The sequence below is a fragment of the Mytilus trossulus genome, chromosome 2 (assembly GCF_036588685.1).
Source record: "Mytilus trossulus isolate FHL-02 chromosome 2, PNRI_Mtr1.1.1.hap1, whole genome shotgun sequence".
NCBI classification, from domain to species: domain Eukaryota; kingdom Metazoa; phylum Mollusca; class Bivalvia; order Mytilida; family Mytilidae; genus Mytilus; species Mytilus trossulus.
This window is the reverse complement of record NC_086374.1, coordinates 40,951,305-40,975,045: the sequence shown is the minus strand read 5'-3', so window position 1 is coordinate 40,975,045 and position 23,741 is coordinate 40,951,305. Positions and strand designations below refer to the sequence as shown.

Below are 23,741 nucleotides of genomic sequence, written 5' to 3'. Positions count from 1 at the left end.
TGATTCCTATGGGTGGACATGTAAAGTACCTTTGTATGAGACTAGGATGAGATGTAATATAAGGTTACAGTATAGCATTGTATGTATCTATAGGTATGAAACTACACACCAAACAACATCAAATAAAAGGAAAGTGGAAATCTTATCATAAATGACTCTATTCTAAGTATAGCAACTACTATATATACGGAAACTGACAAAACTTCATGTAAAGAAATAAATAATTTGAGATTTATCATGAAATCTTCGAAAACAGGAAACTCGAAACAGGAAATGTGTCAAATGTAAATTATAAATGCAATTTTTTGTTTATATTTTTTAAAGTATGTATTGAATAATTTGAAATTTCTAAAAGAAATACTCATGACAAACTATTTTATACCTCTTAGTTAAAAGCTTCCAATAAAAAAATCTTTAAAACTGGAACAGTGTTTTATTTAGTTATTTCGATACGTCTGTTGCAAAGACTTTTTAAAGATATCGGTGGGGATGGGGTGTCATTGATAATATTTGTTTTTGTCGGGAGATTTGACGAGTCATAAAACAAATTCAAACCAACATTTTTATCGTTAAATGTCCTGTACTAAGTCAGGAATATGGCAATTGTTTTCAAAAAGTCCGTTTCTATGAATGTTGGCGTTTATTTTTGTAGCAGTTTAGTGCTTCTGTTAATCCGTTGTTTTCTTCCAATAGCTCATGTTTTTCTATTGGTTTTAGTTTATGACCGGGTTTGTGTCCCTTAATCAATTTATGAAAATTGAACAGCGCTATACTACGGATTTCTTTATTTCTGTAAACCTATGCATAAATTGTAATTAACAGTCCTAAAAGTTACATGAAAAAAGATTGTTTGAACAGATTCAGTCGAATAATTGGGCCTGAATAAGGTTTTCTTTACAAGACAATTGGAGTTTGTTCTTTCTTCTAAACAATTTATTTCTAGAATTCCAGAAATGGAACTCAACAAATGAATCAGTAACATGTTGTTTTAAAGGAACATTGGTAAAAAAAAAGTTAATTACAAATTTTGAAAAATTACAATATTTTGAAACGTTTTCCTTATACTCTTTAATTTGGTAGGGCTGTTATTAATTTTTGTCTACGATCTAAATCGTCAACGTGGTTCTGTTTAATGCATATTGAATTACATTCATTCAGTAGAAATTAATGGTTACTAGAACTCACTTAAAATAAGTTCAAATTTAGTCGTCACACCAATAGTTTATTTTACGAGACACAATGGATAAATGATAGTTTGTTTAAAAAAAAACCATTCGTCACTTACTTTAACGAACGAACGCTAATCCATTGCATCTTGTACACACATCCTGGTAAGACGAATTAGTTTAAATTAATGATGAGAAAACAATTATCTCATGAATTAACAGTACCCTAGAGAAAATATTACAATTTCCCAATATTTTGATTCTCAGGTTAATATTATATATAATCGTTCGAATTAACGGCATATTGGAAAGGGCAGTTTAACAAACAACTTTAAATTCGTATCGGTTAATTAGTTGATAAATAATACATATCTATTTAGATTGTCATATATTAACAGATTTAATTGTGGACATTATTTGTTTAACAGTAATTGAAATATTTCACTATTACTGGAGTCAGTACCTGGTAATGACCTATTATTCATTTCGCATATGATGGGATAAAACACAGGTTGGACGGACTGGAACTTTTATGTTGTCGTTTCAACCGTTTGCAGCAATTGTTAATGGAATACTATAGATAAAAAAAAAACATTTGTTTAAAATGTTTTGGACTTATCCAACATCATACATTACCTGAAAAAGTGATTTGATTGATAGGATGTTACTTCTGTCATTGGTACTATTGACAATAAGTAAGTCGTTTGTTTTCTCACATTTTTGTTTATCAAGATTATTTTCATGTCTACAGGCCTTGCGGTCATAAAACGTTCGAACACGATTATTGTACTCAGACTCAGAAATGAGCCAATCAAAATACTGGATTTGGTGTCTCGAGAACAAATTTTGTACTTCAAGTACTGAGTAAAGTTTTATGACCGAGGGCCCTGGAGTCTATTGATTCCGTTTTTTTTATAAACAAATTTACGTATACAACACATCTATCAGCGTTTACAAGACAGTTTTTTGGGGTGCTGCATTACGTGCTGTCCTAGGTGGTATTACATGTAGTTTTTATTCTGTGGTTAGTCCCCACCTCGGTGTTGACATAAACATCAATTATATAGTAATTTTTATAAATTTACTGTTTGCAAAAGTACGAATTAGTCTATATATTAATGAGTTTCTTATCCCTGGCATAGATAAAATTAGCCGTGTTTTAAAGGAACATTGGTAACTTTTTACTTGTTTGTCTTAATAAATAATTTGATATGAGCGTCACTGATGAGTCTTATGTAGACGAACGCGCGTCTGGCGTATTGAATTATAATCATGGGCGTCAAGTTGGTTACCTATTCCCTATTCCCTATTCGTTACCTATTCCCTATTCCCTATTCGTTGCCTATTCGTTACCTGTTCCCTATTCCCTATTCGTTGCCTATTCGTTACCTATTCCCTATTCCCTATTCGTTACCTATTCGTTACCTATTCCCTATTCCCTATTCGTTACCTATTCGTTACCTATTCCCTATTCCCTATTCGTTACCTATTCGTTACTTATTTGATTTTTAATATCCTTCCCCCTTTTTAATTATGGCATTGAAAAGTTTAATATGGCTGCCATGGAAACGGCACAATTGTGAAAAAAAATCTGTTTTTGGTTTTTGGTAAACTGTTTGGATATGCTTCAACTCAGAATCATCATATTTTAAAACAATGTAGGTGCCCACTATATACAGGTGTTGGATGACTTTGGCGATCATTGGAACTACAATGTTGCCATGGAAACTACACCAAAATTTTCAAAATTCTCAAAATGCTCAAAACTTCATGAAACTTCACAGTAATGATGATCAACAATGGTAGATGTGGCATTTGGAGTTGGAATTTCCAAAATAGGTCTTGTTACCATGGAAACAATGCAAAAAGGTCAAAAATTTCAAAAATAAGAATTTTGAGTAAACTGGATGAAACTTTACAGGATGGTAACTGGCATAGGCAGAGTCGGATTTTGAAGTTATAATTTTCAAAATGGCAGCCGTAACCATGGAAACAGCAAAAATATCAAACATTTCAAAATGTTCAAACTTAATGAAACTTTGCAAAAATGTTACTAGACATCTGTAGATGCTCTCTTTCACTTTGGAATTGTCAAAATGGCTGCCGCTCACCTGGTAATAGGGGGAAGGGTGTCATCCGTTATTGCTAGCAATTACAAATCTAGTTGTTGAAACTCTTACATATGGTAATAGTTCTAAATTTGTTGAGGTAAAATGATCTTTTTATGACCTATTTATATGTGTTTGTGCTCAACCGATCCCTTTACTTCATGTTCGATACGCATTTGTTCCTTACTTGTTTTTTTTATACGTTCTACCTTTAAACTGCTTTTTGTCCGTATGTTTGAAGATGGATCTTGGTTCGACGGGATGAAATCACCGTGTTAGCACTTGCATACAAAATAAGATGTGGTATGATTGCCAATGAGACAACACTTCACATTAGACCAAAATGACACAGAAATTATCAACTATAGTTTACTGTAAGGCCTTCAACAATGAGCATAGCCCAAACCTAGTAGTCACCTATAAAAGGCCCAGGCATGACAACCTCATACAATTCAAACAACAAAATTGACCGCCGTATTTCATATACAAAAAAAAAACCGGAAATATGTAACACAAAAACAAACAATAATTACTTAATTTGAGGCTTATAATACGAGTATCTTACGTTGCACCTTTTAAAACATCATTTTCAATTGTTTTGTTGTCACTGGTGGAAGATTTGGGCTCTTAGAGGTGATATAACTCTATAAGTGCATTTCTATCCGTTCCAGCGCTCGGAAAATACCCTGTTACCTATTCGTTACTTATTCGCTTTTCAAAAGTTTTTTGTACGTTGCACCTTTTAGAAAAGAATTTTCAATTAAGTTCATATCTCTGGTGGTAATAATGTGTTCTTATAGATGAAATACCCCTATTAGCACATATGTACTCGTTCTAGCGGTCGGATAATACCCTGTTACTTATTCGTTCCTTATTTGCTTTTAATGCACGAGGTATACGTTGCACCTTGAAATAAATCGTTTTTTAATTGTGTTCATGTCTCTGGTGGTAACAATGTGTTCTTAGAGATGAGATGACCCTATTAGAGCGCATGAACCCGTTCCAGCGCTCGGTAAATAACTTGTTAACTATTCGTTACCTATTCGTTACCTATTCGTTACCTATTCACTTATGATACGTTTGTTGTACGTTGCACCTTTGAGAAAAGGATTTTCTATTAAATTCATATCTCTAGTGGTAATAATGTGTTCTTATACATGAAATACCCCTATTACCATGTATGTACCCGTTCCAGCGCTCAGTAAATACCATGTTACCTATTCGTTACCTATTCACTTATAATACGTTTGTTGTACATTGCACCTTTTAGAAAAGGATTTTCAATTGTGCCCATGTCTCTGCTGGTAACAATGTGTTCTTAGAGATGAAATTACTCTATTAAAGCGCATGTACCCGTTCCAGCGCTCGGTAAATACCCTGTTACCTATTCGTTACTTATTCGCTTTTAATGCGCGGGGTATACGGTGCACCTTGAAATAAATCGTTTCTTAATTGTGTTCATGTCTCTGGTGGTAACAATGTGTTCTTAGAGATGAAATGACCCTATTAGAGCGCATGTACCCGTTCCAGCGCTCGGTAAATAACCTTTTACCTATTCGTTACTTATTCGCTTTTAATGCGTGGGGTATACGGTGCACCTTGAAATGAATCTTTTTTTACTAGTGTTCATGTCTCTGGTGGTAACAATGTGTTCTTAGAGATGAGATGACCCTATTAGAGCGCATGAACCCGTTCCAGCGCTCGGTAAATAACTTGTTAACTATTCGTTACCTATTCACTTATGATACGTTTGTTGTACGTTTCACCTTTGAGAAAAGGATTTTCTATTAAATTCATATCTCTAGTGGTAATAATGTGTTCTTATACATGAAATACCCCTATTACCGCGTATGTACCCGTTCCAGCGCTCAGTAAATACCCTGTTACCTATTCGTTACCTATTCACTTATAATACGTTTGTTGTACATTGCACCTTTTAGAAAAGGATTTTCAATTGTGCCCATGTCTCTGGTGGTAACAATGTGTTCTTAGAGATGAAATTACTCTATTAAAGCGCATGTACCCGTTCCAGCGCTCGGTAAATACCCTGTTACCTATTCGTTACTAATTCGCTTTTAATGCGCGGGGTATACGGTGCACCTTGAAATGAATCGTTTTTTAATTGTATTCATGTCTCTGGTGGTAACAATGTGTTCTTAGAGATGAAATGACCCTATTAGAGCGCATGTACCCGTTCCAGCGCTCGGTAAATAACCTGTTACCTATTCGTTACTAATTCGCTTTTAATGCGCGGGGTATACGGTGCACCTTGAAATGAATCGTTTTTTAATTGTTTTCAAGTCTCTGGTGGTAAGAATGTGTTCTTAGAGATGAAATTACCCTATTAGCGCGCATGTTACCTATTCACTTATAAAACGTTTGTTGTACATTGCACCTTTTAGAAAAGGATTTTCAATTGTGCCCATGTCTCTGGTGGTAACAATGTGTTCTTAGAGATGAAATGACTCTATTAAAGCGCATGTACCCGTTCCAGCGCTCGGTAAATACCCTGTTACCTATTCGTTACTTATTCGCTTTTAATGCGCGGGGTATACGGTGCACCTTGAAATAAATCGTTTTTTAATTGTGTTCATGTCTCTGGTGGTAACAATGTGTTCTTAGAGATGAAATGACTCTATTAGAGCGCATGTTCCTGTTCCAGCGCTCGGTAAATAATCTGTTACCTATTCGTTACTTAGTCGCTTTTAATGCGCGGGGTATACGCTGCACCTTGAAATGAATCTTTTTTTAATTGTTTTCAAGTCTCTGGTGGTAACAATGTGTTCTTAGAGATGAAATGACCCTATTTGCGCGCATGTACTCGTTCCAGCGCTCGGTTAATATCCTGTTACCTATTCGTTACCTATTCACTTATAATACGTTTGTTGTACATTGCACCTTTTAGAAAAGGATTTTCAATTGTGCCCATGTCTCTGGTGGTAACAATGTGTTCTTAGAGACAAAATTACCCTATTAGCGCCCATGTACCCGTTCCAGCGCTCAGTAAATACCCTGTTACCTATTCGTTACCTATTCACTTATAATACGTTTGTTGTACGTTGCACCTTTTAGAAAAGGTTTTTTAATTGTCTACATGTCTCTTGTGGTAACAATGTGTTCTTAGAGATGATATTACCCTATTAGCGCCCATGTACCCGTTCCAGCGCTCAGTAAATACCCTGTTACCTATTCGTTACCTATTCACTTATAATACGTTTGTTGTATGATGCACCTTTTAGAAAAGGTTTTTTAATTGTCTACATGTCTCTTGTGGTAACAATGTGTTCTTAAAGATGAAATTACCCTATTAGCGTGCATGTACCCGTTCCAGCGCTCAGTAAATACCCTGTTACCTATTCGTTACCTATTCGTTACTTATTCGCTTTCAATACGTTTGTTGTACGTTGCACCTTTTAGAAAAGGATTTTCAATTGTGTCCGTGTCTCTGGTGGTAACAATGTGTTCTTAGAGATGAAATGACCCTATAAGAGCGCATGAACCCGTTCCAGCGCTCGGTTAATACCCTGTTACCTATTCGTTACCTATTCGCTTTTGATGCGCGGGGTATACGGTGCACCTTCAAATACATCTTTTTATAATTGTGTTCATGTCTCTTATGGTAACATTGTGTTCTTAGAGATGAAATGACCCTATAAGAGCGCATGAACCCGTTCCAGCGCTCGGTTAATACCCTGTTACCTATTCGTTACCTATTCGCTTTTGATGCGCGGGGTATACGGTGCACCTTCAAATACATCTTTTTATAATTGTGTTCATGTCTCTAAAGGTAACAATGTGTTCTTAGAGATGAAATGACCCTATAAGAGCGCATGAACCCGTTCCAGCGCTCGGTTAATACCCTGTTACCTATTCGTTACCTATTCGCTTTTGATGCGCGGGGTATACGGTGCACCTTCAAATACATCTTTTTATAATTGTGTTCATGTCTCTAATGGTAACAATGTGTTCATAGAGATGAAATGACCCTATTACCGCGCATGTACCCGTTCCAGCGCTCGGTTAATACCCTGTTACCTATTCACTTATAATACGTTTGTTGTACGTTGCACCTTTTAAAAAAGGATTTTCAATTGTGCACATGTCTCTGGTGGTAACAATGTGTTCTTAGAGATAAAATGACACTATTAGAGCAAATGTACCCGTTCCAGCGCTCGGTAAATAACCTGTTACCTATTCATTACCTATTCGCTTTTGTTGCGCGGGGTATACGGTGCACCTTCAAATACATCTTTTTATAATTGTGTTCATGTCTCTAATAGTAACAATGTGTTCTTAGAGATGAAACCCAGAGACATGAACACAATTAAAAAACGATTGATTTCAAGGTGCAACGTATACCTCGTGCATAAAAAGCAAATAAGGAACGAATAAGAAACAGGGTATAAACTGAGCGCTGGAACGGGAACATACGCGCTAATAGGGGTATTTCATCTACAAGAACACATTATTACCACCAGAGATATGAATTTAATTGAAAATCCTTTTCTACAAGGTGCAACGTACAATAAACGTACTATAAGTGAATAGGTAACGAATAGGTAACAGGGTATTAACCGAGCGCTGGAATGGGTACATGCAATCTTATAGGGGTAATACATCTATAAGAACACATTATTACCACCAGAGATATGAATTTAATTGAAAATCCTTTTCTACAAGGTGCAACGTACAACAAACGTACTATAAGTGAATAGGTAACGAATAGGTAACAGGGTATTAACCGAGCGCTGGAATGGGTACATGCAATCTTATAGGGGTAATACATCTATAAGAACACATTATTACCACCAGAGATATGAATTAAATTGAAAATCCTTTTCTTAAAGGTGCAACGTACAACAAACGTACTATAAGTGAATAGGTAACGAATAGGTAACGAATAGGTAACAGGGTATTAACCGAGCGCTGGAACGGGTACATGCGAGCTAATAGGGTTATTTCATCTCTAAGAACACATTGTTACCACCAGAGACTTGAAAACAATTAAAAAACGATTCATTTGAAGGTGCACCGTATACCCCGCGCATTAAAAGCGAATAAGTAACGAATAGGTAACAGGGTATTTACCGAGCGCTGGAACGGGTACATGCGCTTTAATAGAGTCATTTCATCTATAAGAACACATTGTTACCACCAGAGACATGGGCACAATTGAAAATCCTTTTCTAAAAGGTGCAATGTACAACAAACGTATAAAAAGTGAATAGGTAACGAATAGGTAACGAATAGGTAACAGGGTATTTACCGTGCGCTGGAACGGGTACATGCGCGCTAATAGGGTCATTTCATCTCTAAGAACACATTGTTACCACCAGACTTATGGGCACAATTGAAAATCCTTTTCTAAAAGGTGCAACGTACAACAAATATATTAAAAGTGAATAGGTAACGAATAGGTAACAGGTTATTAACGGAGCGCTGGGACGGGTACATGCGCGCCAATATGGTATTTTCATCTCTAAGAACACATTGTAACCACCAGAGACACGGACACAATTGAAAATTCTTTTCTAAAAGATGCAACGTACAAGAAACGTATTATAAGTGAATAGGTAACGAATAGGTAACGAATAGGTAACAGGGTATTTACTAAGCGCTGGAACGGGTACATACGCGGTAATAGGGGTATTTCATCTATAAGAACACATTATTACCACTAGATATATGAATTTAATAGAAAATCCTTTTCTCAAAGGTGCAACGTACAACAAACGTATCATAAGTGAATAGGTAACGAATAGGTAACGAATAGGTAACAAGTTATTTACCGAGCGCTGGAACGGGTTCATGCGCTCTAATAGGGTCATCTCATCTCTAAGAACACATTGTTACCACCAGAGACTTGAAAACAATCAAAAAAAGATTCATTTCAAGGTGCACCGTATACCCCGCGCATTTTAAAAAGCGAATTAGTAACGAATAGGTAACAGGTTATTTACCGAGCGCTGGAACGGTTGCATGCGCTCTAATAGGGTCATTTCATCTCTAAGAACACATTGTTACCACCAGAGACATAAACACAATTAAAAAACGATTTATTTCAAGGTGCACCGTATACCCCGCGCATTAAAAGCGAATAAGTAACGAATAGGTAACAGGGTATTTACCGAGCGCTGGAACGGGTACATGCGCTTTAATAGAGTCATTTCATCCCTAAGAACACATTGTTACCACCAGAGACATGGGCACAATTGAAAATCCTTTTCTAAAAGGTGCAATGTACAACAAACGTATCATAAGTGAATAGGTAACGAATAGGTAAAGAATAGGTAACAGGGTATTAACCGAACGCTGGAACGGGTACATGCGCGCTAATAGGGTAATTTCATCTCTAAGAACACATTGTTACCACCAGAGACTTGAAAACAATTAAAAAACGATTCATTTCAAGGTGCACTGTATACCCCGCGTATTTAAAGCGAATCAGTAACGAATAGGTAACAGGTTATTTACCGAGCGCTGGAACGGGTACATGCGCTCTAATAGGGTCATTTCATCTCTAAGAACACATTGTTACCACCAGAGACATGAACACAATTAAAAAACGATTTACTTCAAGGTGCAACGTATACCTCGTGCATCAAAAGCAAATAAGGAACGAATAAGAAACAGGGTATTAACTGAGCGCTGGAACGGGTACATACGCGCCAATAGGGGTCTTTCATCTCTAAGAACACATTATTAACATCAGAGATATGAATTTAATTGAAAATCCTTTGCTAAAAGGTGCAACGTACAACAAACGTTCTATAAGTGAATAGGTAACGAATAGGTAACGAATAGGTAACAGGGTATTAACCTAGCGCTGAAACGGGTACATGCGCGCTAATAGGATAATTTCATCTCTAAGAACACATTGTTATCACAAGGGACATGGAGACAATTAAAAATCCTTTTCTAAAAGGTGCAACGTACAACAAACGTATTATAAGTGAATAGGTAACAGGGTATTAACCGAGCGCTGGAACGGGTACATGCGCGGTAATAGGGTAATTTCATCTCTAAGAAAACAGTGTTATCACAAGAGACATAAAGACAATTAAAAATCCTTTTCTAACAGGTACAACGTAAAACAAACGGATTATAAGTGAATAGGTAACGAATAGGTAACAGGGTATTTATCGTGCGCTGGAACGGGTACATGCGCGCTAATAGGGTAATTTCATCTATAAGAACACATTGTTACCATCAGACTTATGGGCACAATTGAAAATCCTTTGCTAAAAGGTGCAACGTACAACACATATATTTAAAGTGAATAGGTAACGAAAAGGTAACAGGTTTTTAACGGAGCGCTGGGACGGGTACATGCGCGCCAATAGGGTATTTTCATCTCTAAGAACACATTTTTACCACCAGAGACACGGACACAATTGAAAATTCTTTTCTAAAAGATGCAACGTACAAGAAACGTATTATAAGTGCATAGGTAACGAATAGGTTACGAATAGGTAACATGGTATTTACTGAGCGCTGGAACGGGTACATACGCGGTAATAGGGGTATTTCATCTATAAGAACACATTATTACCACTAGAGATATGATTTTAATAGAAAATCCTTTTCTCAAAGGTGCAACGTAGAACAAACGTATCATAAGTGAATAGGTAACGAATAGGTAACGAATAGGTAACAAGTTATTTACCGAGCGCTGGAACGGGTTCATGCGCTCTAATAGGGTCATCTCATCTCTAAGAACACATTGTTACCACTAGAGACATGATCACAATTAAAAAACGATTTATTTCAAGGTGCAACGTATACCTCGTGCATTAAAAGCTAATAAGGAACGAATAAGTAACAGGGTATTTTCCGAGCGCTAGAACGAGTACATATGTGCTAATAGGGGTATTTCATCTATAAGAACACATTATTACCACCAGAGATATGAACTTAATTGAAAATTCTTTTCTAAAAGGTGCAACGTACAAAAAACTTTTGAAAAGCGAATAAGTAACGAATAGGTAACAGGGTATTTTCCGAGCGCTGGAACGGATACAAATGCACTTATAGAGTTATATCACCTCTAAGAGCCCAAATCTTCCACCAGTGACAACAAAACAATTGAAAATGATGTTTTAAAAGGTGCAACGTAAGATACTCGTATTATAAGCCTGAAATTAAGTAGTTATTGTTTGTTTTTGTGTTACATATTTCCGGTTTTTTTTTGGTATATGAAATACGGCGGTCAATTTTGTTGTTTGAATTGTATGAGGTTGTCATGTCTGGGCCTTTTATAGGTGACTACTAGGTTTGGGCTATGCTCATTGTTGAAGGCCTTACAGTAAACTATAGTTGATAATTTCTGTGTCATTTTGGTCTAATGTGGAGTGTTGTCTCATTGGCAATCATACCACATCTTCTTTTTTATGCAAGTGCTAACACGGTGATTTCATCCCGTCGAACCAAGATCCATCTTCAAACATACGGACATAAAGCAGTTAAAAAGTAGAACGTATAAAAAAAAACCAAGTAAGGAACAAATGTGTCTCGAACATGAAGTAAAAGGATCGGTTGAGCACAAACACATATAAATAGGTCATAAAAAGATCATTTTACCTCAACAAATTTAGAACTATTACCATATGTAAGAGTATTAACAACTAGATTTGTAATTGCTAGCAATAACGGATGGCACCCTTCCCCCTATTACCAGGTGAGCGGCAGCCATTTTGACAATTCCAAAGTGAAAGAGAGCATCTACAGATGTCTAGTAACATTTTTGCAAAGTTTCATTAAGTTTGAACATTTTGAAATGTTTGATATGTTTGCTGTTTCCATGGTTACGGCTGCCATTTTGAAAATTCCAACTTCAAAATCCGACTCTGCCTTTGCCAGTTACCATCCTGTAAAGTTTCATCCAGTTTACTGAAAATTCTTATTTTTGAAATTTTTGACCTTTTTGCATTGTTTCCATGGTAACAAGACCTATTTTGGAAATTCCAACTCCAAATGCCACATCTACCATTGTTGCTCATCATTACTGTGAAGTTTCATGAAGTTTTGAGCATTTTGAGAATTTTGAAAATTTTGGTGTAGTTTCCATGGCAACATTGTAGTTCCAATGATCGCCAAAGTCATCCAACACCTGTATATAGTGGGCACCCACATTGTTTTAAAATATGATGATTCTGAGTTGAAGCATATCCAAACAGTTCACCAAAAACCAAAAACAGATTTTTTTTACAATTGTGCCGTTTCCATGGCAGCCATATTAAACTTTTAAATGCCATAATTAAAAAGGGGGAAGGATATTAAAAATCAAATAAGTAACGAATAGGTAACGAATAGGGAATAGGGAATAGGGAACGAATAGGTAACGAATAGGGAATAGGGAATAGGTAACGAATAGGCAACGAATAGGGAATAGGGAATAGGTAACGAATAGGCAACGAATAGGGAATAGGGAATAGGTAACGAATAGGTAACGAATAGGGAATAGGGAATAGGTAACGAATAGGTAACGAATAGGGAATAGGGAATAGGTAACGAATAGGTAACGAATAGGGAATAGGGAATAGGTAACGAATAGGGAATAGGGAATAGGTAACCAACTTGACGCCCATATTATAATCCTGGTACCTTTGATAACTATTGGCCCACCATTTTGGAAATTTGGTCATCAGTGCTTTTCAACTTTGTTATTGTTTGGCTTTCTTGACGTTTTTTATCTGAACGTAACTGGCGAGTCTTATGTAGACGAAACGCACGTATGATGTATTGAATTATAAGCCTGGTACCTTTGATAACTATAAGCATGTCGAAATTTCCTATATTGTAATGTTTATTTGTGTATTTCTCATTCTGTAATGTTCTTGTATTTATTTGTACTATGGTCCTGTCATGTAGTGTTATCGTTTTAGTGTTATATTTTACATTGCCAATTAAGTGCGAGGTTTGATTAGCCGAAAAACCAGGTTCAACCCAACATTTTTTCTTAAATGTCCTGTACCACGTCAGAAAAATGGCGGTCGTTATCTTAAAGTTCGCTTCTGTGTGCGTTGCATTGTGTTTTTTTGTTGTTGTTGCACTGCATGGTTTCTTTTGTTTTGTTGTTTTCCACTTATAGTTGATGTGTTTACCTCAGTGTGCTCTCAATCGATTTATGACTTTCGAACAGCGATATACTGCTGTTGCCTTTATTTGCAACATATTTCTATGAAATATTTTTCTTTTAGGTAGTTTGGGACTAATCACTTGCGCAGTCAAATATGTTTTTTGTTAATTTGAAAGCAACAACGCCAACACAGGCTTCAATACAATAGCTTCAACCGTCAAAGGACATGTTTGCATGGAATGAATTTTAGTGTGAATACTTTAAATTCATACAACTCACAAGGGAGACGAAAGATACAGAAGAAAAATATAACATTTATAACATACTAGTGCCAAATCACAGACTAATGAATTGAGAGTACATTCGGGAATTTAATTCGGACAACAACGATACATGCCAAAATGAAGAAAACTGAACAAATCAATAATCTCATTGCGTTGTTAAGTTACAACGTATTTTACTCATTGGCTTGGTAACTTTAGAATATGTAGTACATGTATATGTATATTAATATTGGTAGAAGAAGTCATAAACATAAATTTTCACTCCAAGCTCATACTATGACAATACATTAAAAGTAGCAAGAGCCGTAAATATATTTAAAAAGACAACACTATGATTGATGTTTAAAACAAATTTCAGATTACATTGTTATTTTTAGATTCAATACCTAATGACGCTAACATGGGAATGACATTTCAGTTAATACCCGACATTTCAATTCTACTGTCCTCGCAATCGTCCACATTCATATGCCAAAAGGAAAGTAATCAACGATATGACTGTTTTCTACAATGTTTTAATTTACCCGAATGTCTAAGTGTACTAACCACACATGGAAGTTGTTACTGTAATACAGATCTGACACCAAACAGCACCTACCATCAGAGTCATACACAGATCTACGTCAAAAGACCTGCAAATGGTGAGTAAATCATATGTAATATACTTTATTATAAAATTATGTAAACGGTTTCTTTTAAAACGCAGTTAACAGTGATACATACCCAGATGAAGAACAAATATACAGATTGAATTAGTCTCATTACGTTGCTTAGTTAAAACGTATTTTACTCATCGTCTTGATCATTTTAATTTACATCTGTATTAACATTTATAATTATCCATGTAAACGAGTGTCAAATTACATTTGGTTTTTTTTAAACAAAGATTATAGCATTTTTTTTTCATGACCAATTGCCGATTCTAAAGAAATGTAATTTACAGTTGACCTTGAATAGATGTACCTATACATATTTGATTTATTTGTGGTGAAAAATAATCTATAAAATCTCGTCGAAAGCATAACAACTATGTGTATAATTATAATTGTTGGTAGAGTATAAAGTAATATTTTTTTGGAAGAAGTTAGAAATATCCTTTAACTCTACTTTTCGAGATGTTGTTCTTTCACTCAATAATTCAAAATTTGTTGAACGTATTTATCCCATTACACTAGAGATAAAGGATACAACAAATACAGTTAAGTCGGCTTCATATCTTGACTTACATCTAGAAATTGACAATGAGAGTCGATTGAAAACAAAACTTTACGACAAAAGAGATGAGTTCAGCTTTCCAATTGTGAGCTTTCCATTTCTAAGTAGCAACATTCTAACAGCATACCTATGGTGTATATATCTCCCAATTGATACGATATTTCCGTGCTCGTACATCATATCATGATTTTCTTGATAGAGTGTTGTTGCTCACAAGGAAGCTAATAAATCTAGAGTTCCAAATGGTGAAATTGAAATCATCTCATCGTAAATCTTACGGACGCCATCACGAGTTGGTTGACTGTTATGAAATAACCGTTTCACAAATGATATCGGATATGTTCCTTACGTCATAACCACAATCCCCTTTCCTTTCATAAATTTGACCTACCGAATTATGGTATGTACCGGATTTGTTTTCTCATAAGCAACACGACGTGTGCTACATGTGGAGCAGGATCTGCTTACCCTTTCGGAGCACCTGAGATCACCCCTATTTTTTTGTGGGTTCGTGTATTTTTTTTTATTTTTTATATTGTTTCATGTGTACTATTGGTTATTTGTTTGTCCTTTTGGTTTTTAGCCATGGCGTTGTCAGTTTATTTTCGATTTATGAGTTTGACTGTCACTCTGGTATCTTTCGTCCCTCTCTTCTTTTACAAATGTTGATGGAAATTATTAAGTGTTTTCTTTTAGACAAATTACAATCCATATAAAGGAGTAGCAGCTTCCGGTACTACCACACGAATATTTTTATTTTTTCAACAGCGTGATCACAAAACCCGAAGAGTTTTTACCAAACACATGTCATTCTAAAACTTATTATCCTGTCAACTTTTTAAAAATTTAACTCAGCACATATTAGGCAAAGTTATAATAAAAAGACAATTCAATACATTACATTCTTTACATTTCTTAATGATTTAAGTATTTGACATATATGATACATTAAAATACATTAAAAGATAAAGAATAAAAAAAAAAAAGCAAATGCGTTTATCCAAGATAAATCGTAGGTAGAAATCCATCCTTAATGTCGACGTAATGAAGATGATATAGTTCAAACAATAGCTTGCCGATATTAAAATTGGTCAGAATGAGAAACAAAGGTTAGAAACAAAACCTCAAGGAATCGCACCAACTCAAAAAAAGAAGTTCGACCAGGTGCGTGAATGGGGTAAGCCTCTCATGTCATGCATGTATAACCCGTCATGCTAATTAGCAGGCAGTCAAATTGTCTCAATCAGGTATAAGACACGATGGGTAGAATTACATATCAGACTACCATCGTGATTACTAAATATATAAGACAACGAAAACATGTCTCTCGACGTGAGTTGAGACGCCGATAAATCGTACATCGTTTCGGTCATCAATAAACCATTTTGTAATGGGCACAGTAAAACGTATGAAGAGTATATTTGATGAACTAATTATATAATCACTTCAGCAGAATACATTTACTTTTTTATTTTTTTATTAGGGATGTCCTTCTCATACTTTTTCGGGATCATATCTCAAAAAAACCACAAAGTCTATTAATAAAAATAAGCTAACAATAGCGTATAAACCAAGGAAGCCATACAAAATAAAAAATATACAATATAAAGATAGCTGTATCAACTTTTCAATAAGTTCAATAGCTTGCTTATTAGTGCAATTTTACTTTTCAACAATGTCATGTAAGAGTTTTTCAATTAACTTTAATGAGTTCTCTAGTTTCAGTTCTCTATTTTTTATTTATTTAACTGATTGATAATCTATATAATGGACGCATACATCCTATTCTTTTCACGATCAAATTACCAAAAACAAAATTCATCAAAAACATCCAGTGATTGAAAAGTTTTAATTAAGTAGTAAAATATTGTCAAGGTAAATATTTGCGACGTTAACACTACAAAGGTCATGTAATTGCTTTCATGTTCTTATGACATTGATAGTATTACATGGAGTCTAAAGCCCCTGCTATTTCCAATGCATTAAATTGGAAATGTCAGCAACATAATCTTTTTTAAAAGCAATAATCTGTAGAAGGAATTTTGTGAAATTATATGTTTTTCCTTGACTTATTTCGTACATTCAAACATGCACACAACATTTCATATAAATCAGAAATACGGTTCAATTACGTATATTTCGCCTTTAGAAATTAATTGCTTTTGTTCTTCCCTTGCTTTTTTTCTTCCCTTGCTTTTTTTCTTCCCTTGCTTTTTATTAAATAAGAGGTTTTACGTAGTTTCGGATAACATATTTTTTCTTTGCATAGCCGTAGATATGACAAATTTAACTACTTCTGATTGTATTTTAAAATAGAGTTTTGTGCCTTATAATAAATACAATTCATGTTTTTACTCGGTATCATGACAACCCTCCCCAATCATTTCATTGATAAATCGGTGTACAATGCTCGTGTTGTGTGCCCCAGATCAAGTTAATCCAAATATGTCTAATATCATTATTTACATATGTTACTTTACAATTTGCACTGCTAATGAAAACTTTTCTTAGTGACTAAAATTCAGGATTTCATTGCTTGCGAGGCAAATCGTATTTGTCTTTTTATCTTGTATTGGTCGTTTGTACTCTGTTATAATACGGAATAAAAGAGTACAATTTATTAACATTTACAATTGCCTGTACCATTACAAGAATATGAATGTTGTTTTCTATTAGACTGATGTTTTCGAACTTTTGATTTTGTCATTTTATAAAGGACATTCAGTTTTGAATTTTCCTTGATAGTTTGAACTCTATTCGAAACTGAAACAGTACATTTAAAACACATAAAGACAATCATAACATCCCATTATCTAGTATCGGAGATTATCTCTTCAGTCACCTTACTTGCTTTAATAATGTATCATCAACCTGGTCGGTCATTGAAGCCTCGACGAATTATAGTGTTATTGGTAAATTAATTGCTATTTTATTAGAACAAAAGGTGAATTATCAAAACAGTGGAATCCATTTCAGATAATTATAAAACCAACATAGTACACCGCTTAAAATATAAAAACAAAAAAGTAATTGACGCTAACAATAAAACATTAAAGGTAAGCTAACAGCTCACTTAAACTTCAGTAAACACATTTGTGAGAAGTTAATGACTTATATATAGCTTTATTGAACATTAGATCGATCAGTATTAAGTAGAACCAGTCATTGGTTCCATATCGTTTCTTTACCCGGAGGCAGTCGTTGTATAATAATCCACCAATATCAATATCAATTGGTTAGTTTTCAAAATATTTACCGTGAACTTTATTTCACCCAGTACTATTTTCGTGACGTCTAAACTTACATTATCAAAGGTAGCAATACACAGTTAGGAAAAAAACTTAAAATTGACACTCATAATTTTTAAACACCCTCTGTGCCCTCCTGTCTAACAGAGAAGGCTTTATATGTGTGTTATGTATGTATATACTTGTAGAAAGAGAATCTTCCATAGATTTGATTTCTAATAGTCATAAGGGTGAAATATAATCCCTTTTGAGTGTAACCATGGCAACAATCTGTATTCCTTAGATACAAAATATAGCAAAAAAGGGGGGTGAACATGTCACAAAAGTCTCCAAAATTTGGTCTAAAGGAAAATTTCAATGAATTACAGTGATACCTTTCCTGAATCCATAGGTTTATATCTATCAAGTGGTCCCAAAAAAATCATATGTCTTTCTGCTCGTTTTTCCATAAAATTGAATTGAAAAGATCGAGTCCAAAATCTTTGTTGATAAACACTACAATAATTTATGGACCTATGAACGGTACGGATAGGAAAATACGGACTGTCAATCATTGAAATGGCCTATAAAACATGTTAAAATCAATATAAATGTTCATATAAACCCACTAAGAAGGCTATATTATTCTTCAATTATCTAAAAATCAATTTTATTGTACAAAAACTTTCATATTTAAAAAATTCACAGGGGCCATAATGCGAAACTAAACTTCTAACTAAGTATTGCTACGAAAGCTCCGTGTGTACGCTTTGGGTTCTAGCATGGCTTTAATTTTTAACCAAATGACGTCTGAAGAGAGATCAAAAATGCATTTTTTTGTCAAAATTTTAGCATCTAACCTAAGGTGAACATTTTTACCAATATCAAAAAAATATGTTAAGTTATATAACGGCTTTCGGACACAAATCAATCAAATTTGATAACCGAGTTTCTTCAAAAAATAGGTTGCCCAAAACATGTCATATTTTCAATTTTGTATCAATTTGTCTTTACTAAATGGTAAGCGCTTAATGTAATTTGTCTATAAGCATTTTTGTGTTTCTTTGATACATATCACGGGGCATTTACTTAAACATCTAATGACTGTGTAATTGTTTTATGATAATTTTTGTATTCTTGTCTTTCAATTTTGCTAACGTGCTTTGTCTATATGCCTTTTTGTGTTTCTTTGACACATATAACATAGCTCTGTATTTATACATTTCGTCATTATGTTAAAGTGCTATTGCACAATTTTTTATTATTGTCTTTCATTTATTGCTAATTTGTTTTTTCTATATTTCTGTTTGTTCTTCATATTTGTATGTGTTTATTGTGATTAAGATTACAATACTATGTTGTCTGCTGTACCTCTATTTGCGACAATTTGACCTATCATATATGTTTGTTTTGTGTACACATCGTTGTCAATATAATGGATTTTGATGCGACTGCCATACATGTGAGAGGTTTAGCTAGCCATAAAACCAGGTTAAAACACCATTTTCTACATAAGATAATGTATGTATCAAGTCATGAATATTACAGTTGTTATCCATTCGTTTGATGTGTTTCAGCTTTTGATTTTTCCATTTGATTAGAGACATCCCGTTTTGAATTTCCTCGGAGGTCAGTATTTTTCATTTTCTAATAACATTTTGAATTTCAGATTTATGATGGCGATTCTGAACGTCGTTATAAACAAAAGCATAAATTGTTAGAACGAATAGAGCAAGAAGTGAAATGTAAACACCGCAACCATGACTACCTAACCGTTATCTAAAATCAATTAGAATTCTTTCTGAATAATGTTAACGAGTTATTTTGGATAATTATAACACCCATTATAACTTAACCTCAGTGTTCTTCTCTATCAAATAGTCTTTTCTTCTCGGCCTACTTATTATCTAACGCTATTATTTTTATTCTATTTGAAATAAATTCCTTTCCATATATTGAAAAAAATGTCAAATCCAATATCAGATATTAAAACTTTAGACATGACCGTTCATTTCGTTCTGAAATCAGCCGTATTTGGCACAACTTTTAGGAATTTTGGGTCCCCAAAACTGTATGCTTTTTAACTTTGTACTTGTTTGGTTTTTTAACCTTTTTATCAGAGCGTCACTAATGAGTCTTGTGTAGTTGAATTGCGCGCCTGGCGTATAAAATTATAAGCCTAGCATCTTTGATGTTTTTTTATTATCTCTAATCAAAAACTTTTTTTCCTTTTCTTAGAAAACAAATTTTTGACAGCAATTTATATGAGGCTATCAGTGTAAAAGACACAGAGTTACATATTTTTTACAGCCTGTGAGCAATTTCAGTCATTTAGAATATGAAAATTTTGTTTTATTATCTGACCAACATTATTTACTTCAATTCATCGAAAGAAGATATAATCAAACGCTAGCTACTCTTTATTATGTTTAAAGGGTGTACAGGAGGCTTATTATAACTGTATATTATATTCATATCTTCTATTAAGCCAATAAGATAAAAAAAATAATGCCACAATTTTTGTTATATGTCCTCATAAGGTGTGTACTATTTAACGCAAATAAGAAAATTTGTGTTCCTATCTTATCTTAATGGGAACTATTATATAACATGTACCCAAACCCGATTCTTGTTGTAGGACTGATTAAACATGGTTACTCGATATAAAAATATCGCTAATTACCACAGGACTTTATTACTTTACAGTTTAATATTATGTGCTACCATTATTGTATCAAACCTCTTTTCCTTGAAGCTTTATGTCTTCTCTATTTTACTTTTGTAAACTCATTATTGTGTAAATAATTTATGTTTATTCACTAGGTATTTATTGCTCTTGTTTTATATTGTTTATGCATGCTTAATATATATGTTTTATCTTGTGACGGGGAAGCTGTCACGTTTTATTAGAATTTGCGTCAGATCCTGTTTGCATAATTGATCAAATAAAGCAATGATCAACAAAATGAATTAAATATAGAATTAATCACTGAGAGTGGGACAGATTTCAATTCGATCCCTACGAAGATCAAACTAGAAAAACAAGGGGCCCCTTGTGTTTGCTATGATGCTTCCATTGTGTCTTCCGTCATTATAAAGGCTGTATGAATTATCTTCAATATTATCTTGCATTCGATTGAATTTTCTCTACCCCTTTTACTAAGCTTTATATAACAAGAGTTGTAATGTTTATCTTCCTGACATTATGGATGTATGTGCCTGTCCCAAGTCAGGAGCCTGTAATTCAGTGGTTGTCGTTTGTTTATGTGTTACATTTTTGTTTTTCGTTCATTTTTTTACATAAATAAGACCGTTAGTTTTCTCGTTTGAATTGTTTTACATAGTCTTATCGGGGCCTTTTATAGCTGACTATGCGATATGGGCTTTGCTCATTGTTGAAGGCCGTACGGTGACCTATAGTTGTTAATGTTTGTGTCATTTTGGTCTTTTGTGGGTAGTTGCCTCATTGGCAATCATACCACATCTTCTTTTTTTTTTTACATGTTTTACTTTACCTTCTCTTAGTTTGAGATCAAGTGCTTTTTAAACAATTTATTTCATTTGTATTCACTGTTATTCCTTATATAGCCTGCCATTTTCTCGGGTTTCTAAACTACCATAACATATCACAGCAATTGCAAACGAACTTCTATTATAGTTTTCAGTCGTGCATTACCTAAACACGTAACTTGACTTTTAACACTTCCTGTATTTCAGTAACGAATCCAGTAATGTAAAGTTAATATCAATTGTAGAATGCATGGGACATGGATACATATACCATAAAGGTTTATGTCTTAGAAAAAGTACAACAGATATGTCTTGGTTCGATGCTTTGAATGACTGTGCCAGTTTTGGAGGCCATCTTATTGTACTTGATTCGTTAACGAAACACACAACTGTAGTGGACATATTAAATACATATTGTGAGTATATCTGCATCGTGTTAAACATTTATACACTAATGTACACAAAAGTATGGGCTTCAAACTAAAAACGATACATATTTTCTGTAGTGCGATAACAAATACAATAAATTCGCAGCGGATATTCTACAATTTCTGCATGGATAGAAAATCTACTTTTCTAATAATTTGATCGAACAATTGCTCTGCATGGTTAGCAAGGGCTAGGACAATTTCCATTGACACTGGTCGTGGTAAGTCCAAATGTTTACGTATTTTTTTCTTTTTTCTTAAAATGCTGTCAGGAGTTTGACATTAAAACTGTTTAACTAGATGATCATCGGCGTTCAAATTCTTGAATCATGAAAGATATCAAATCTTTCTTTTTAAACTATAGCCAGTTTAATCAAAACTCATTTTCGCTAAAGCTGCAATATACATGTTTTTATGACTACGTTCCATGATTATCTAACATTTATTGTTTTCAGATCATCTTCCACAATTTGATGACGCTTACTATGTTGGTGCTTCAGACATTTCTGAAGAAGGAAACTGGAAGTGGATTTCCCCAAATTCTTTAGATTTTATGACTTTTAGGACTAGTCAACCAAATAATATTGACATTCATCATCCTGGTTTAGATGCTGATTGTGCTGCTTTAAGAGTCACTAAAAGGGCATTAGTCGACGAGTGCTGTTTACAAAGAAAGTCATACATTTGCGAAATAAATTGATAATCTGAATCTGTTAAGTCAAATATAAGGATGTCTTATTGCATAAAATCGGGAGCCCTTCCTTAAAAAAATTAAAGCTTATCCATGTAGAAGAAATAAAAAGAAATGTGAATGAAGCCCGTAAAGTAAATATGAACGATAGAAACATATTAAATTAGATATGTTAACGTTATACGATGGAGCAGCAGGCATGTTACTGCTGAAAAATGGGAAGTTGACAGCATCAAATTTCTTGTGTAAAGTCTGTGTCAATATCGATGAACAAAAATATGATGCAGACCTTTTATTTTCGATAGTATCCTTTATATCAATTGCACTATGACATATGAGATGAAAATCTTCAATGAAATGTTGGTTATGTAGTCACAGAGAATCATCAACTTATCTGAAAGTGATATTTCAGTTTTTGACGAGATGCTTTATCTTTTTGTCTTTGGGAAGGTTCTGTGTCAACTTTCCTTCGCATGAGAACAAAAACAAGTCGGCAAGTAGTGGAACACCATTTGTACCTACTAGTATTTGAATTCAGAATCCCGTGAACACGTTCTTCATCGTATATTTTGAATACGCTTCTGAATGCTTGACTGAACAGTTTTGAGGCGTTTAGATAAAATGTTTCGGATCATCGTGCTTGCGTTTGGACATTATCTGTCCTAGTTCTCAACTCAATACCTCATTGACTTGAAGTTTTGTTTCAGTTGCTGAACTGCAGACCTCGATATATCGAGCCTTTGTCAAGTGTATATATAGAAAGTTGACGTACCAGGGGTATGGCAAAGAACGTCTAGTTTTTTTTCTAAAACAAATCATCAGAAGGTACCAAGACCTTGATGATACACATTCTATATCAACTTCACAAATACTACACGATGGTCTTGAAGTATAGATTCTGGTAACTGACTTTGTTTATCATCTTAATAGCGTGTGTTGGTATTCTTTTGCTTGTCTTTTTAAATATTACTTTAACTGTTTAGTCTACTTTTGATTATATCTATTTGAAGTGGCACGGTTTTAATACATCCCGG

The 23,741-nt window shown here is 34.2% G+C and overlaps 1 protein-coding gene across 1 annotated transcript; it reads left to right on the top strand.

The window, feature by feature from the left end:
* The first annotated feature begins 1,495 nt into the window (after nucleotides 1-1,495).
* LOC134705129 (C-type lectin domain family 4 member E-like) lies at nucleotides 1,496-23,716 on the top strand. Its single transcript, XM_063563886.1, has 4 exons — nucleotides 1,496-1,861; nucleotides 14,014-14,277; nucleotides 21,834-22,004; nucleotides 22,472-23,716. The coding sequence occupies exons 1-4, from the start codon at nucleotides 1,828-1,830 to the stop codon at nucleotides 22,714-22,716; spliced, it is 714 nt and encodes a 237-aa protein (XP_063419956.1). The 5' UTR covers nucleotides 1,496-1,827; the 3' UTR covers nucleotides 22,717-23,716.
* Nucleotides 23,717-23,741: the final 25 nt, after the last annotated feature.

Bases quoted from the DNA above. Each gene is read 5' to 3' on its own strand.
- LOC134705129 (XM_063563886.1), top strand. From the start codon at position 1,828: ATGTTACTTCTGTCATTGGTACTATTGACAATAA. The intron at 1,862-14,013 runs GTAAGTCGTTTG...TGTTATTTTTAG, and splicing joins ATTGGTACTATTGACAATAA to ATTCAATACCTAATGACGCT. The intron at 14,278-21,833 runs GTGAGTAAATCA...TATCAATTGTAG, and splicing joins CGTCAAAAGACCTGCAAATG to AATGCATGGGACATGGATAC.